The sequence below is a fragment of the Ovis aries genome, chromosome 2 (genome assembly GCF_016772045.2).
Source record: "Ovis aries strain OAR_USU_Benz2616 breed Rambouillet chromosome 2, ARS-UI_Ramb_v3.0, whole genome shotgun sequence".
In the NCBI taxonomy this organism is placed as follows: domain Eukaryota; kingdom Metazoa; phylum Chordata; class Mammalia; order Artiodactyla; family Bovidae; genus Ovis; species Ovis aries.
This window is the reverse complement of record NC_056055.1, coordinates 59,297,036-59,312,086: the sequence shown is the minus strand read 5'-3', so window position 1 is coordinate 59,312,086 and position 15,051 is coordinate 59,297,036. Positions and strand designations below refer to the sequence as shown.

At 41.5% G+C, this 15,051-nt stretch overlaps 1 protein-coding gene across 4 annotated transcripts in view; it reads right to left on the bottom strand.

The window, feature by feature from the left end:
- Nucleotides 1–15,051, bottom strand: part of GNA14 (G protein subunit alpha 14) — a 198,187-nt gene that overhangs the window by 71,316 nt on the left and 111,820 nt on the right. For all 4 annotated transcript variants that reach the window (XM_004004298.6, XM_060409319.1, XM_042243323.2 and 1 more), the window contains exon 2: nt 10,155–10,339. In XM_004004298.6, the coding sequence (XP_004004347.1) occupies nt 10,155–10,339 (185 nt within the window). The remainder of the gene's footprint in view (nt 1–10,154; nt 10,340–15,051) is intronic.

Sequence of the window (15,051 nt, the reverse complement as noted above, 5' to 3'; positions counted from 1 at the left end):
GTTCAAAAGCATCAATAATTCGGCGCTCAGCTTTCTTCACAGTCCAACTCTCACAGCCATACATGAACGACCACAGGAAAAACCATAGCCTTGACTAGACAGACCTTAGTTGGCAAAGTAATGTCTCTGCTTTTGAATATGCTATCTAGGTTGGTCATAACTTTTCTTCCAAGGAGTAAGCGTCTTTTAATTTCATGGCTGCAATCACCATCTGCAGTGATTGTGGAGCCCCCAGAAAATAAAGTCTGACACTATTTCCACTGTTTCCCCATCTATTTGCCATGAAGTGATGGGACTGGATGTCATGATCTTCGTTTTCTGAATATTGAGCTTTAAGCCAACTTTTTCACTCTCCACTCTCACTTTCATCAAGAGGCTTTTTAGGGAGGGATAAATTAAGGGTTTGGGATTAACATATACACACTGCTACATACAAAATAGACAGTCAACAAGGAACTAGTATATAGCACAGGGAACACTACTCAATACTCTATAATAATCTGTACGGGAAAAGAATCGGAAAAAGAATGGATATATGTATATGTATAACTGAATCACCTTGCTGTACACCTGGAACACAACACTGTAAATCAACTATAATCCAATATAAAATAAAAATTTAAAGAAAAAGGAAATCAAGGTGAAGTACATAAGATGCAATGTCTCAAAGCTCCCTGGAAACATCTGAGTTTCCAAAAGGATATGTCAGTGGGGGGGGGAAAAAAAAGCCAACTGTTTTGGCTTCTAATGAATATGCTTTTAACTCTGAAGGTAGGTTTATTGGTAAATATGCCCACTCACTCATGCCTACACACACACTCATACACACAAATACATATACACAAACCTTTAACAATTTGTTCTGTTGATTAGTTACTATATCCCATTTGAGTCCCTGTCTTAATTTTTTAATAAAGCTTTTAAAAAAAATTTATTTGGTTATACAGAAGTCTTAGTTGTGGCATGCAGGATCTTTACTTGAAGAACGTGGGATTCAGTTTCCCAACCAAGGACCAAACCTGGGCCCCCTGCATTGGGAAAAGCTTTTTATAAAGGATGCTTTCTAGAATGGTTTGCCTAGGATAATACTGCAGAGTTTATTAACCAGTTAATAAAAATCTACCTCTAAATTCAATAAAACCAGGTGAGCAGATGATTCTCTTGGCAAGACTCCAAAACAAACCTGACGGTTAATTTACCTCTTGGCACATGTTTATGGCATTCATTCACAGTGAGGAAACTGGGAGATGAGAAAACGCAGGGCTCAGAAGAGACCAGTTTGACACATCTGTTACCTCTCTACCATCAGAAAATGAGTGTGGCTCTGCCGTGAAGAGAAAGCAAATTGTGAAGGACTTTGGATATAATTTCTTTTCTATGGGGATGGTCTTGATCCCTGACTCCTCTACAATGTCACAAACCTCCGTCCATAGTTCATCAGGCACTCTATCTATCAGATATAGTCCCTTAAATCTATTTCTCACTTCCACTGTATAATCATAAGGGATTTGATTTAGGTCATACCTGAATGGTTCCCTACTTTCTTCAATTTAAGTCTGAATTTGGCAATAAGGAGTTAATGATCTGAGCCACAGTCAGCTCCTGGTCTTGTTTTTGCTGACTGTATAGAGCTTCTCTATCTTTGGCTGCAAAGAATATAATCAATCTGATTTCGGTGTTGACCATCTGGTGATGTCCATGTGTAGAGTCTTTTCTTGTGTTGTTGGAAGAGGGTGTTTGCTATGACCAGCACATTCTCTTGGCAAAACTCTATTAGCCTTTGCCCTGCTTCATTCAGTATTCCAAAGCCAAATTTGCTGTTACCCCAGGTGTTTCTTGACTTCCTACTTTTACATTCCAGTCCCCTATAATGAAAGAGACATCTTTTTTGGGTGTTAGTTCTAAAAGGTCTTGTAGGTCTTCACAGAATCTTTCAACTTCAGCTCTTCAGCATTACTAGTTGGGGCATAGGCATATATGAAGAGTACATCATGAGAAACGCTGGGCTGGAAGAAGCACAAGCTGGAATCAAACCTGCTAGGAGAAAATAACTTCAGATATGCAGATGACACAACCCTTATGGCAGAAAGTGAAGAGGAACTAAAAAGCCTCTTGATGAAAGTGAAAGAGGAGAGTGAAAAAGTTGGCTTAAAGGTCAACATTCAGAAAATGAAGATCATGGCATCTGGTCCCATCACTTCATGGGAAATAGATGGGGGAACTGTGGAAACAGTGTCAGACTTTATTTTGGGGGGCTCCAAAATCACTGCAGATGGTGACTGCAGTCATGAAATTAAAAGATGCTTACTCCTCGGAAGGAAAGTTATGACCAACCTAGATAGCATATTCAAAAGCAGAGACATTACTTTGCCTACAAAGGCCCGTCCAGTCAAGGCTATGGTTTTTCCAGTGGTCATGTATGGATGTGAGAGTTGGACTGTGAAGAAAGCTGAGCACCGAAGAATTGATGCTTTTGAACTGTGGTGTTGGAGAAGACTCTTGAGAGTCCCTTGGACTACAAGGAGATCCAACCAGTCAATTCTGAAGGAGATCAGTCCTGGGTGTTCACTGGAATGACTGATGCTAAAGCTGAAATTCCAGTACTTTGGCCACCTCATGCGAAGAGCTGACTCATTGGAAAAGACTTTGATGCTGGGGGGGATTGGGGGCAGGAGGAGAAGGGGACGACAGAGGATGAGATGGCTGGATGGCATCACCGACTCGATGACCATGAATCTGAGTGAACTCCAGGAGTTGGTGATGGACAGGGAGGCCTGGAATGCTGCAATTCATGGGGTCGCAAAGAGTCAGACACGACTGAGTGACTGAACTGAACTGAACTTGGATATAATAATTTTCGTGAACCAACAGTGAGGTTCTACTGTATAGCACAGGGAACTATATTCAATATCCTCTGATAAATCATAATGGAAAAGAATATGAAAAAGTACGTTTTGTGTAACTGAGTTACTTTGCTTTATAGCAGCAAAACACAACACAGTAAATCAACTATACTGCAGTAAGATTTAAAAAAAAAAAAAGAATTTTACTAGCATCACCAATGATGATTCTAACTTTCGTCAAGGAGTTTTGAATTGTGAGTCTCACATATTCCCCTTTATATATTAAGATAGCAACAAAGTTGGGTGCAATTTAAAAGATGCAAAGAAAATGTTTCACATATATTAGACGGATGGATAGGTGTTCAAATAGCCTGATGGTCACACTAGTTCCTGGACTGTAACTTTGTGAGATTTTCCCTTTTCACTAGATTTTTAAAAGCATTTCTTTGCATGCGGTAGGCTCATACCTAGCCTTGAGGTTAGGGAAGAACTTAACATTTCAATGGTCCAAACTATCTCATTACTCATTGCTGACCTCAAATCTTCTTTATCTCCCAATGGGCAGTGGGTGGTCAGATTTTCCTGTGATAACGATTAAGCAGAAAATCAGTTTTTTTCTCATTTTTATCCTTTTCTTTCTCATTTGCCAACTTATTATATTTCAAGTTGATTAAGCAATTTTCACACTAATGTCAACACTGATTAATCAGAGAACTATTGGGATAAATGGAAAAACTCCAGCACAGGATTGTTGTGACACTGGCTAGAATTCCAAGTTTTTAGTAAGTAGAAAAATGCACCATGCCATTTTTAATATCCAATAAGACACGAGAAGAAAGAGCCTGGGTTTAACACGTGCCAGCGAAGAGTGACCCCGGGCTGCAGCCAAAGTCTGAATATTGGCCTCCCTATTCCCAAGAGACTCAGGCAGACTCTGACTTTTCAAACTGGATAAGGAAGTGGGACTGAAAAGTATATTTAAACAGACATTATAAAAATTAGAAAATAAGGGGTCTTAACATACATCAAGCTCTGAGAAACTTTTCTATAAAGAACCATGTAAATTGACCATTTTTACCTAACTGTGCTCGATTTCCTCACATGTGTCTTTAATAGACCTTCCTGGAAATTCAGCCTTGGTTTCTGAGAAAAGTTAAGCTGGAAGAGTTAGACATAGACAGATATGAGACATGATCGGAGCTCCTTTTGGTATTAGAAAACATCTCCTGCAATCCTACCCCATAAATATCAGACTTTATTGCTTAAACGTGAAGTTGGATATTTGGTGTTTAAGTTTTATATACCTAGTGAACTGCCATCTCAGTAAATAAAAATATCTATTAATAAGGAGTGAAAATATACAACATATTATATAACATGTATATATATTGTATATACTTATATATAACCTATATATTATATATAATATATATTAACTTCCTAATAAAATGTCTCTATTTACAAAACAGAATTGTAAGGCATTTTTATTATAAAATATATCTGTACATTGCATATATTATCAACACAACCTGCATCTCTGAGTCTTTTCTGAATAAAAAGAAATAACTTCCATGTAGCAACAATAGGAAAAGGAGGGTGAGAAGGCCCGTAAGGTGACTTCCAGAGAACAAGATGCAGCTCCTCCTTCTCCCCTGACTCCCACCCCACCCCTGGAAGCTCTCAGCATGATGCTGTGCTAGGCTCATCCAAGACTCAAAGGAAACAAATAGAGTCTGCCCTGAATTCAAAAACGTCACCTGGAGATGCTGTCAAGTTTACCATCACCTCATCTCACCGAAGCCCCCTCGTACTGCTGAACTAAAACATCCTCAATGCTGGCTACACAGTTTACCTTTGGATGGAGATGAATTAGGTCAGCCCATGGAAAAGAATACCAGAAGTCTCCCTTTCCTCTCCAGAAAGACTGATAAAGTAGAATCCAAAATGAATGCCTCTGGACAGTGGTAAGATACATATAGAGTATCAGTGGTTCTCAAACCTGACTGCCTAACAAGAATCATCTGGGAGATTTCTAAATATCAATCCAAAAGGTCTGGCTGTATGCCAAGAATACTTAGCTCCAGCTCTCTGGTGGGTGGTACCTTGGGCAGCAACAGAAAAGCCTCCCAAGGAGATGCCAATGTGCAGCCAGGGCTGAGGGCCATTGTTTTGCTTGTTCGTGATATATCAAGCAGTCAGGAGAGGGGGCATCCTGTTCCAAAGGCCTGAAACTCAAGACCCTGCAGGAAACTGACAACAAAGAGGTCTGCTTACCTGAATGTAGAACCTGAAAAACTCGAAAGAAAATTAGCGGAGACCTTGTGAGTCAATTAAACCCCCCAAATTCAGCCTTTCAAGAGCTATGACTGGCTGGAGGGCCCAAGTCCCCGGCCTCAAGTGTGACTTGGAATCCAGCACAAGCTTCTGCTAGAAGACAAAGATGCTTTTTTGAAGGGAATTTCAGAGTTCACGCTTCTAGAAACACTGAATTCCAAATTAAGTACTTGAGGCAAATGGCAGGCAAAATACTCCTCTTACTGTTCAGTTATTAACTCTCCTTTTTAAAGATGCTATTTTTGTTTTTATGATGAGCCCTTGCAGTTAAATGTGTGTAAATATCCTGATGCCAGGAAAGATTGAAGGCAGAAGAAGGGGGCAACAGAGGATGAGATGGTTGAATGATATCACTGAGTCAATGGACATGAGTTTGAGCAAACTCCAGGAGATGGTGAAGGACAGGGAAGGCTGGTGTGTTGCCCATGGGGTTGCAAAGAGTCAGACATGACTTACCGACTGAATAACAACAAGTTACAGGCGCATATGATGTGACCCTAGTGTGGTGAAGAGCTCCTATAAGTGGGAGGGCAGGGAAGAAGCTGGGGTCAGCTACCAAAAGAATCTGTAGCCCTTGTTCTTAAAACCAAGCATTTTTGAAAAGTCAGGCAGGGCTGTCCTTTGCCCTTGGGAAATTCTTATCTAAATCATCCAAGCAGATTCTGCAGAACCTTAAAAGGAGATAAGATTTCCTTCACCATATTACAGGCCTAAAGTAAGAATTTCTCAAATTGGAGACACTACAAAGAGTTAAAAAAAAAAAGCTTTTCTATGAAATCATCACCAGGTAACATAAGATATAAGCTAATTCAATGTTAGGAGTCCTGACACTGAGTAAACACCTCTGTAATATTTATTCAAGAAGTCATAAATTCTAATATGTGCTCATGACACTCTTGAGAGACATTCATAAAAATTAAGGCTTATCAACAGAGTGAGCAAATACATATGAATCATTTCTTTAGAAAAAAAAGGCAGGCAATGTATAAGAAAACAATCTTCAAGGCTAAATCTAAATTGAGTAAACATATTGGTTAAAAACCAAATGAGACACTGAATTTCTGATAAATTTCCTCTCAAAAGCAGCCTGTCAAGTAACAAGCAAAAGATTTTCAACAAACTAGCTGAGACATAATCCTGCTAACATTTAAAATAAAACCCTCTAAAAGTGCTCTTAATCCTCCTCTACATATTTTTAAGAAAGTGTTTCTAGCTGTGAAAAAATCAAATAGAAATAAATATTCAGCAACAAGAAGAGGACTGAAAAGAAAAGCTAATTAGTTCTGTTCATCGTCATCTCAACTAGTCAATTGTTTTAAATGAAGCAATACTTTGTAAAGAAAATAGATCATGTTTCTTAAGTAATTGGGCTTCCCTGGTGGCTCAGAGGTTAAAGTGTCTGCCTGCAATGCAGGAGACCTGGGTTTGATCCCTGGGTCGGGAAGATCCCCTGGAGAAGGAAATGGCAACCCACTCCAGTACTCTTGCCTGGAGAATCCCGTGGAGGGAGGAGCCTGGTAGGCTACAGTCCACGGGGTTGCAAAGAGTGGGACACACTGAGTGACTTCACTTTCACTTTCGTTCACTTTCAAGTAATTACTTAAACCCCTGGAGCATTAATCATTTGATCATTTTATGACCTAAGAAGGGTAACTGGTTATAGTTTCACATTTGTGATCAGGACTAGCCCACAGAGGAAATCATTCAGAAAATAATAGAGAAGACATTGATCAAAATTTCCACGTGGAAGAGGTCCCACAGGTTCCCCTAGGACTGAGTCAGCAACTCCAGTCCGTGGACTCCATCCACTCCTGGCCTGTTTTTGTTTGGCCCATGAGTTAAGAATAGTTTTCACATTTTGTAAACAGAGTTTATAAGCAAGCCTCACTCATTTTTATGCATCACTCATGCCTGATTTTGTACAACCACAGAGTTGAACAGTTGTAGCAGAGACTGTGCAGCCTTCAAAGCTGAAAATATTTCCTCTCTGGCCCTTTATAGAAAAAGTTTATAGACTCCCATCTGAGACCTACAAGGGAGCTATGAACAGAGCCCAAATCTGTAGGACCGATCCAGTGATTTTCTTCTTCTCAACATTTGCCTCTCCTTGTTGGTTGCTCAGTCATGTCTAACTCTTTGCGACCTCACGGACTGTGTAGCCTGCCAGGCTCCTCTGTCCATGGGATTCCCCAGGCAACAGTTTGGAGTGGATAGCCATCCCCTTCTCCAGCGAATCTTCCCGACCCAGGAATCAAACACAGGTCTCCTGCACTGCAGGTGGATTCTTTACCATCTGAGCCACCAGGGAAGCATCTCTTTAAGCCATTTCAATATGTGGTTCACCCCTGGCATATGTTTGAGAGATAAGAGGAAGTTGATGAAGCACGAATGCAGGTACTTGAAGTAGAAAGAAGGCATTGAGAATGGAGCCAGAGACAGCAAATGAGGAGGGGACAAAGGTACGATTAATTCACTTCCTAGTTTCACAGGTGTGTTTGAAGGAGAATTCTGCTCTAGGATGGACCACTTCCAGAGTCTCACCATACCTGATATAGAGGATTTAAATGATGAGACTGGAGGCCTTCTGAATTGATATTACATCAGATTTGAGGCTTAGAGTTGATGCTCTTTTTAGGGTTAAATCTTTAGGGGATATTAGAATGGAGTGAAAGTATTTTGCTAACGGACATGACATTCATGGGAGCAGGCAGAGGTCGGACCATACTGGGTTGAATAGTGTTGCCTTGAAATCCATGCAAACCCCAAATCTCAGAAAGTAACTTTATTGAGAAATAGAGTCTATGTAGATATATCAAGCTATGATGAGGTCACACTGAATTAGGATGGGCTCTAATCCAATGACTGCTATCCTTATGGGAAGAGGGAGAAATGAACACACAGTGGGGAATGCCCTGTGAGCACAGAGATACAGGGGGAGAACTCTACGTGAAGACAGAGTCAGGGACCGAATGGAGGCATCCACAAGCCACAGGACACTGCGGACTACCAGCAACCCCACAAGCCAGGCAAGACGCACAGAGCAGAGACTCCAGCCGGAACCAGGTCCTTGCTTTCAGACTTCGAGCCTCCAGAACTCGGAAGGAAGAAATCTGTCTCAAGCCACCCAGTTTGAGGTGCTTTGTGATGGCAGCTGGAGGAAACTAATGCAGATGAGCGGGCAAGGGGACATGGCCTTATGGAAAAGAATTCAGATCAAGAGAACAGAAGAAACTGGTGGAATGTCAAGCCCTGTAAAACCTTTCTGTTTGAGACAAAAACTCAGAGTACCTCTAGAAGACCTTGAGGGAAAACAAAACAAAAATCCAGAGACCTTGATTCCTAAATCTGATTGGGTTTTTACAAACACATGTTGCCAGTGTAAGCAGAACTGACTCACACTTGAGTCTTCTCTTCCCAACAGGCCTGTTTACAAACCCATTCCTAAATTCCAAGCTTTTCCCAGTCACCCCACTATGACTGGGAAACAAAACACCTTTTTACCAAAGAGGAAAGTAGATTAACTAACATCACAAGGATGTTCCTGACCTATCTTTTCTCGGAAATAATCTTAAATTTCCACAGATGACCTAATTTTTAAAATAGCTTGTACAGGGTGATTTTTTTTTAATTGTACACATTCAAATAGATATAATGAAAATTCAAAAAATTAAAATATGCTTATTAAAAAAACCCAAAAAGATATAATGCACATACTCAAAGCCAACTTGTAAAGGAATCGTAGTTACTTGTAGAATTTCCCACTGGTTCATGACACACCTCTCATATTACTTGGCACCAGATATTCTAAAGGTTAATTTCCACCATTACCACCACCCCCGCCTGTCATATATGCATATACACACACTTTTCAGCATAACGCTGTTGAAGGCTGAAGCTGTGGGTGAGATATTATACATTCCTTCCTTTCCTCAAGACTGCAAGGAAATGGGAGTAAAGACACAAAGCTGTAGTCACACTATAAAGGTATGTCTAAAATTTGGTGCATGTGGAGTTTTCCTGTGTAATGCAGTCACTGAGTGATTAAAAAATTAGACATACGGCTTTGAAACTCTGTATAATACACATAAAAACAAATGCCACAAGCTCATGATAAAGCAGTTCCTGAGGTCCATATTTAAGCCACTATTCCAGCTTTTGAGCAGCTAAATTCTTCTAATCAATTCACAAGGGACTCATCTTGGAATTTTTCTCTTTATCATCATGTCGCGTTATAACTTGGTATGAGTTATTTTAAAGAAATTCTGTCGTCTAGATTCTTAATGAGCTCATAGTATTTTCCCATGGATTTATATTCCTATACACCCTAGAAAATACTGTCGCCTTCTCCCACCTTCCTGTCTCATTATTCTCCTATAGTCTCAAACAGATACGGATTTTAAATAACCCACAGAGAGAGGAAAGCAAATGGCAACTAGATACCATTACTTTGGGAGAGTCCCTTGCTAGTCGAGACACAAGCATTACTCTTCCTAAATTATCAGTTAGCTCCTAAGAAGGGCTAGCTTCCAAAAGAAACAAACAAAACCCACTGACTTCTCTGAGTAGTCTGCAGGACATTTATGAAAATATCTCCTAAGACTAGGAATTCTTAAAAAGTTGTCCATTGTAAACCCAAGACCACCATTGCTCAAAGAAAGAAAGTAACCAGCTGAAAGAGGAAATGTAAATATATGTCTTCCTTTTCTCAGCACCCCAAGAAAAAGGCACTGAAATGACTGCACACCAGGCAGCGCCACACCACCACTGTGCCAGCGCTTCTGCAGAAATAGGACCACAACACTGCGCCTAAATTCATCACACTCCTCTGGAGGCGCTCTACCCCAGAGTCTGAGCTCAAGAGCTTCTTCTGGCCTCTGATGCAAGCACTTGGTAAATCTTTCAGTTCAGAGACAGGGACTAACCAGAGGAGGAGAGCGTGGCATTCACAAACGGCTTCCACCCTCTCAAGCTCGTTACCTTATTCTGCTCACACACGTACTGTATCTTCAGGGTGTCCATGGCCCTGATCAGGGCTTGCACGGCAGTGAATATGTTTTGGTAAACCAGCTTCGTGAACCCCTTTCTGTCTTCGTCGCTGTAGCCAGACCCATGGATGATTCTCATCTGCTTGATAAAGGTGCTTTTGCCACTTTCACCAGTTCCTAATAAGACAAATCAAGTGAAAAAATGCAGTCAGCAGTCTTTACAAGGAATGGAGTGAGAAAAGAGGACTGTGTGGCAGTGTTGGTCAATATCAGGATTAGTAAACGGACATGGGGACCTGGAAAGGGACTGCTGAATACTTACGCAGTTAATGCTGCATGGTAGGGCCATCCTAAACCCCAGGGCCTGTGCTTTAGAGGGCCACAAATATCACACACACACAGTTTAGTAAGGACACATAAGTGTCCATGTCACTTGGAGTAACCTTAAGCATCAGCTCTTGTGACTAACACTGTTTAGGTCCCAGGGAATTGCTCCCCCACAACCCTCGCCCTAAGACCTTGAAACAACTGGCCACTGTGCCTGAAAGCCCTAAACATTTAAGGGTTTTCCTACTGCTAATCCCAGCCATGGCAGGGCTGGGGTGCTGCTTCAGAGGGCAGGGAGGGTCTGAGGAGCAGAAATACCTGGACAGGAGAAAAGGCTGACTTGCCAATTCCTTTCTTTCACACACATGAGTACAATGGATCCTTGTACAATAAAGCATCTTCCCCAGTTGTACCAAATGTCTATATTCCTCCCCCTCCTCATATTCCAATTTGCTGTTCAGGAGGCCCTCCAAACTCATGACACTTGTACATGGCAACCAAGGAGCATTTTACAACATCAAACCATTCCTATCGCCATTAAATATGTATAGATGCCCAGACAACCTATATGAAACATGATGCTGGGGCTTTACATTAATATTAGACTGAGATATTGCTTGGACAGACAGAAAAAGTTGCAATGTAAGTGATAGACTTGAGTGATGGAACTAAAATACTTTCTAATAGTTTTTGTGATAATTTATCTGTGAGACCTTATCACCATTTTTGGAACATAATGTATTTATGGTTCATTTTCAAATTCAAGTATTGCTTTAAAGAAGGTATTTTTTAACAATTCAGGTTGATATGACCTCACTAGGACAAAGTTTCTTCAAACTGGAATTAATGAAAAATGATCTGAGAACTAAAATGACTCAAGAAAAGTTGGATATTTCAAATAGATGAATTGTAATATATACAAAATATATTCAATATACCTGTTACAAAAAGTTATTTAATTCAGCATTTCTAGTAAAATAACATGAGTCATATGAAAATCTTAATTAAAATAATACAATTAATGATTTTACTATAAAAGCCAAAAATTATAAAATAGAAAATGACTGACTATAAAATATTTTATTACTCATTCACATTTCATTGACCCAACAGAATATCCAGACAGTGTAGTTACAGTTAAATTCAATTATCTTTGATACTTTGTTGACTGTTAGTCATATTAAAAACCATAGTTGTTTGTATTTTTTTTGACATTTGAGTTATAAAAATATGTCTGTCATAGTAAGAGGATTCAATATATTAATAATGATTCCTTAGCTTGATTACAGCCTATAACTATTTAGACTTTTGGGATGTGGGTCTTCATCTGTATTCTTGTCAGGGTCTTCTAAATATCAGGCCCTGGAGAAATATCTAGGGGATTCGTTCAATATTTCCATGTGGATGACTGAGACAACTGAGTATTTGATAAGATCTTTTTTCCTTGTAAGGGAAAAAAATCTTTTTTCTTTCGGACTGATATTTTCAAAGCACAAACCTGCTTTTCTGTCTCTCCATCCTCAGCTCAAGACCCTCAGTGGGGTTCCTGTGGCTCAGGAAGAAAGACCAAACTCCTTACTGTGGCCAGTGAGGCTGTGGGGTCTGGCCCTCCGTGTTCACCAGCCTCTGTTCCCAACACATTTTCCCCACCCTCTGTGCACCAGCCACACTGGCCTCCTTGAGGTAGCTTTGGTTCATGCTTTGCAGATTCCTTCTGTCTAGTCAAGGCTATGGTTTTTCCAGTGGTCATGTGTGGATGTGAGAGTTGGACTGTGAAGAAAGCTGAACGCTGAAGAATTGATGCTTTTGAACTGTGGTGTTGGAGAGGACTCTTCAGAGTCCCTTGGACTGCAAGGAGATCCAACCAGTCCATCCTAAAGGAGATCAGTCCTGGGTGTTCATTGGAAGGACTGATGGTGAAGCTGAAACTCCAGTACTTTGGCCACCTGATGTGAAGAGTTGACTCATTGGAAAAGACTTTGATGCTGGGAGGGATTGGGGGCAGGAGGAGAAGGGGACGACAGAGGATGAGATGGCTGGATGGCATCACCGACTCGATGGACATGAGTTTGAATGAACTCCGGGAGTTGGTGATGGACAGGGAGGCCTGGCGTGCTGCGATTCATGGGGTCGCAAAGAGTCGGACACGACTGAGCGACTGGACTGGACTGAACTGAACGGAGGATGGTCTTCCTTCATCTTGCTCATCTTTGCTCTTGGTCTGACTTTCCCGTTGCGGTCAAGTCCCTGTACTCTAGGCTCTCAAAGGACCATGAACTTCTCCCTGGAGCACCTGTTCCAGCTGCACTTCTGCCCATTAATGTCATTCTTCCTTTGACATGTCTCCCCTGCTAGCCTGTAAGTTTCATATGGGGAGATAGGGGCCATGTTTGTTTTTATCACATTGTTTCCCCTTGGGCCAGGACACGACTGAGCAAGTTTCACTTTCCCCTTGGGCCAGGAATAATGCTGTACACTTGGCACATGCTCAATAAGCTTTTATAAGATTATTGTAAAATACACATAACAAAATTTACTATCTTCACTATTTGTAGGTATGCAGTTTGGAAGTGTTAAGCATATTCACACTATTATGTAACCAATCTCCAGAACTCATTTCATCCTGCAGAACTGAAACTCATACCCATTAAACAAGTCCCCTCCCCCCTTCCTCCTTCCCCTAGCCCGTGGCAGCCACCTCATTACTTTCTGTGTCTAGGAGTTTAACTACTCTGGGTACCTCATATAAGTGGGATGGATCACACAGCATTTGTCTTTTGGTGACTGGCTTATTTCACTTAGAATACCCTCAACGGGACTTCCCTGACGGCTCAGCAGTAAAAAATCTGCCTCCAAAGCAGGAGATGCAAGTAATGGCAACCCACTACAATATTCTCGCCTGGAAAATCCCATGGACAGAGGAGCCAGGCAGTCTACAGTCCATGGGGTCGCAAAGAGTTGGACATGACTGAACACGCACCACGTATAACACAACACTCTCAAAGTTCATATTTGAGATAGCATTTCCTTCTTTTTGAAAGCTGGAATTATATTCTAGTATTTTGAATACATGATAGTGATAAGGAATTCACACGGTCTTGGCCACCTGCACTATCTACAAACAGGAAAATAGATGGCTCATCCTTTCTCAACCACCCAGGGTGCTATGTGGGTAGCAGTGACATCAACCATGGCAAGAACAACTATGAAAGCGGCCAAGCAGGAGCCTTATCCTGATCCTCTGTGACCCTCTCTGGTTACTCCCCTAGTCCCCACAACGGTGAATATTAGAGTCACGATGTGCCCGGTTCTTTGCACACACTCTGTCCTTTGATCTTCACAACCAACCATCCTGCAATGTATGAATTATTATCATCATCTCTACTATACAGATGAGAAACCTGGGGCTCATTCTGTTTAGTAACCCCTGCAAGTGCACAGGATCAGCAAGAGAGAGAGGGGATTTACCCAATCAGACTCTAAGGACAAAGCTTACTGTCAGAAAAGAATGTCAGGGTCATAGACTTAGTCATGCTGGTCTAATGAGGACAAATGTAAAGTTCACAGCCACACACTGAACCTTAAGCCCAGGCAGAGCCACTGTCCTCAGGCACATGCTGCTGCTGGCGCCCAAGGAAGAGCCTCCTGACAGGTGTGTGTCCTCTAGAGCAGTCTTAACAAACTGTGAAGCAAAATGCTTGTTGCTTCACTTCCACTTCCAGAGGTGGCAAAGGTGGGTACTGTCTTCTGACATCAGAGATGAGGAACTGGCTGTGAGTCACCCAACAGGGCAAAGCTGATGCAAATTCAGAGCTGTAGCTAGAAACCAGACTGTCAATGCCTCAGCCTGGGAAAGTGAAAGTCGCTCAGTTGGGTTTGACTCTTTGCAACCCCATGGACTATACAGTCCGTGGAATTCTCCAGGCCAGAATACTGGAGTGAGTAGCTCTTCCCTTCTTCAGGGGATCTTCCCATCCCTCTGAAGGAACTGTCTTCTACTTCATCCCCTCAAGAGTTAGTCCTGCCCTATATAAACTCTCAAAGTGCCTGTGGACACCCCAGCGGGGCACATCCCCTGACTGCTTGTTTGCAGATAGGTCTCTTATTACACCCTTAGTCCAGGAAGGGCAGGGCTTGGGAGTCACTCATTTGGGTACAACAATCATTGTCCCCGCTATATAGTCAGCTCTTAAAATATGGTTAAATGGATAGAACAAACATGAGAAGTCCTCCACAGTTCTTATATTATGGACAACTGCAGGAAGTTGAGATACGAACTAAGTACAATTGTGATGAGACCAGTTTCATGATGACTTTTGGTTGTCAAGGCCCCATATGATAACTGAGGACCTGAGGGAAGACCCTGCACTGTCAGAGCTTGGTCGAAAGTCCTAGATCAGATTAGGATTCCACTTTTGCAGAATCTTGGGGTCCCTGCATCTCCCCCATCTATGACGCTGCCATGCTTGCTTCTACTCCACCTGGCAAGGTTGACCTCAGGTCCAGTGCTACTTTACCCAAGCAAAGATTAATACTTCCATGTTCTACACACCACAAAGCTG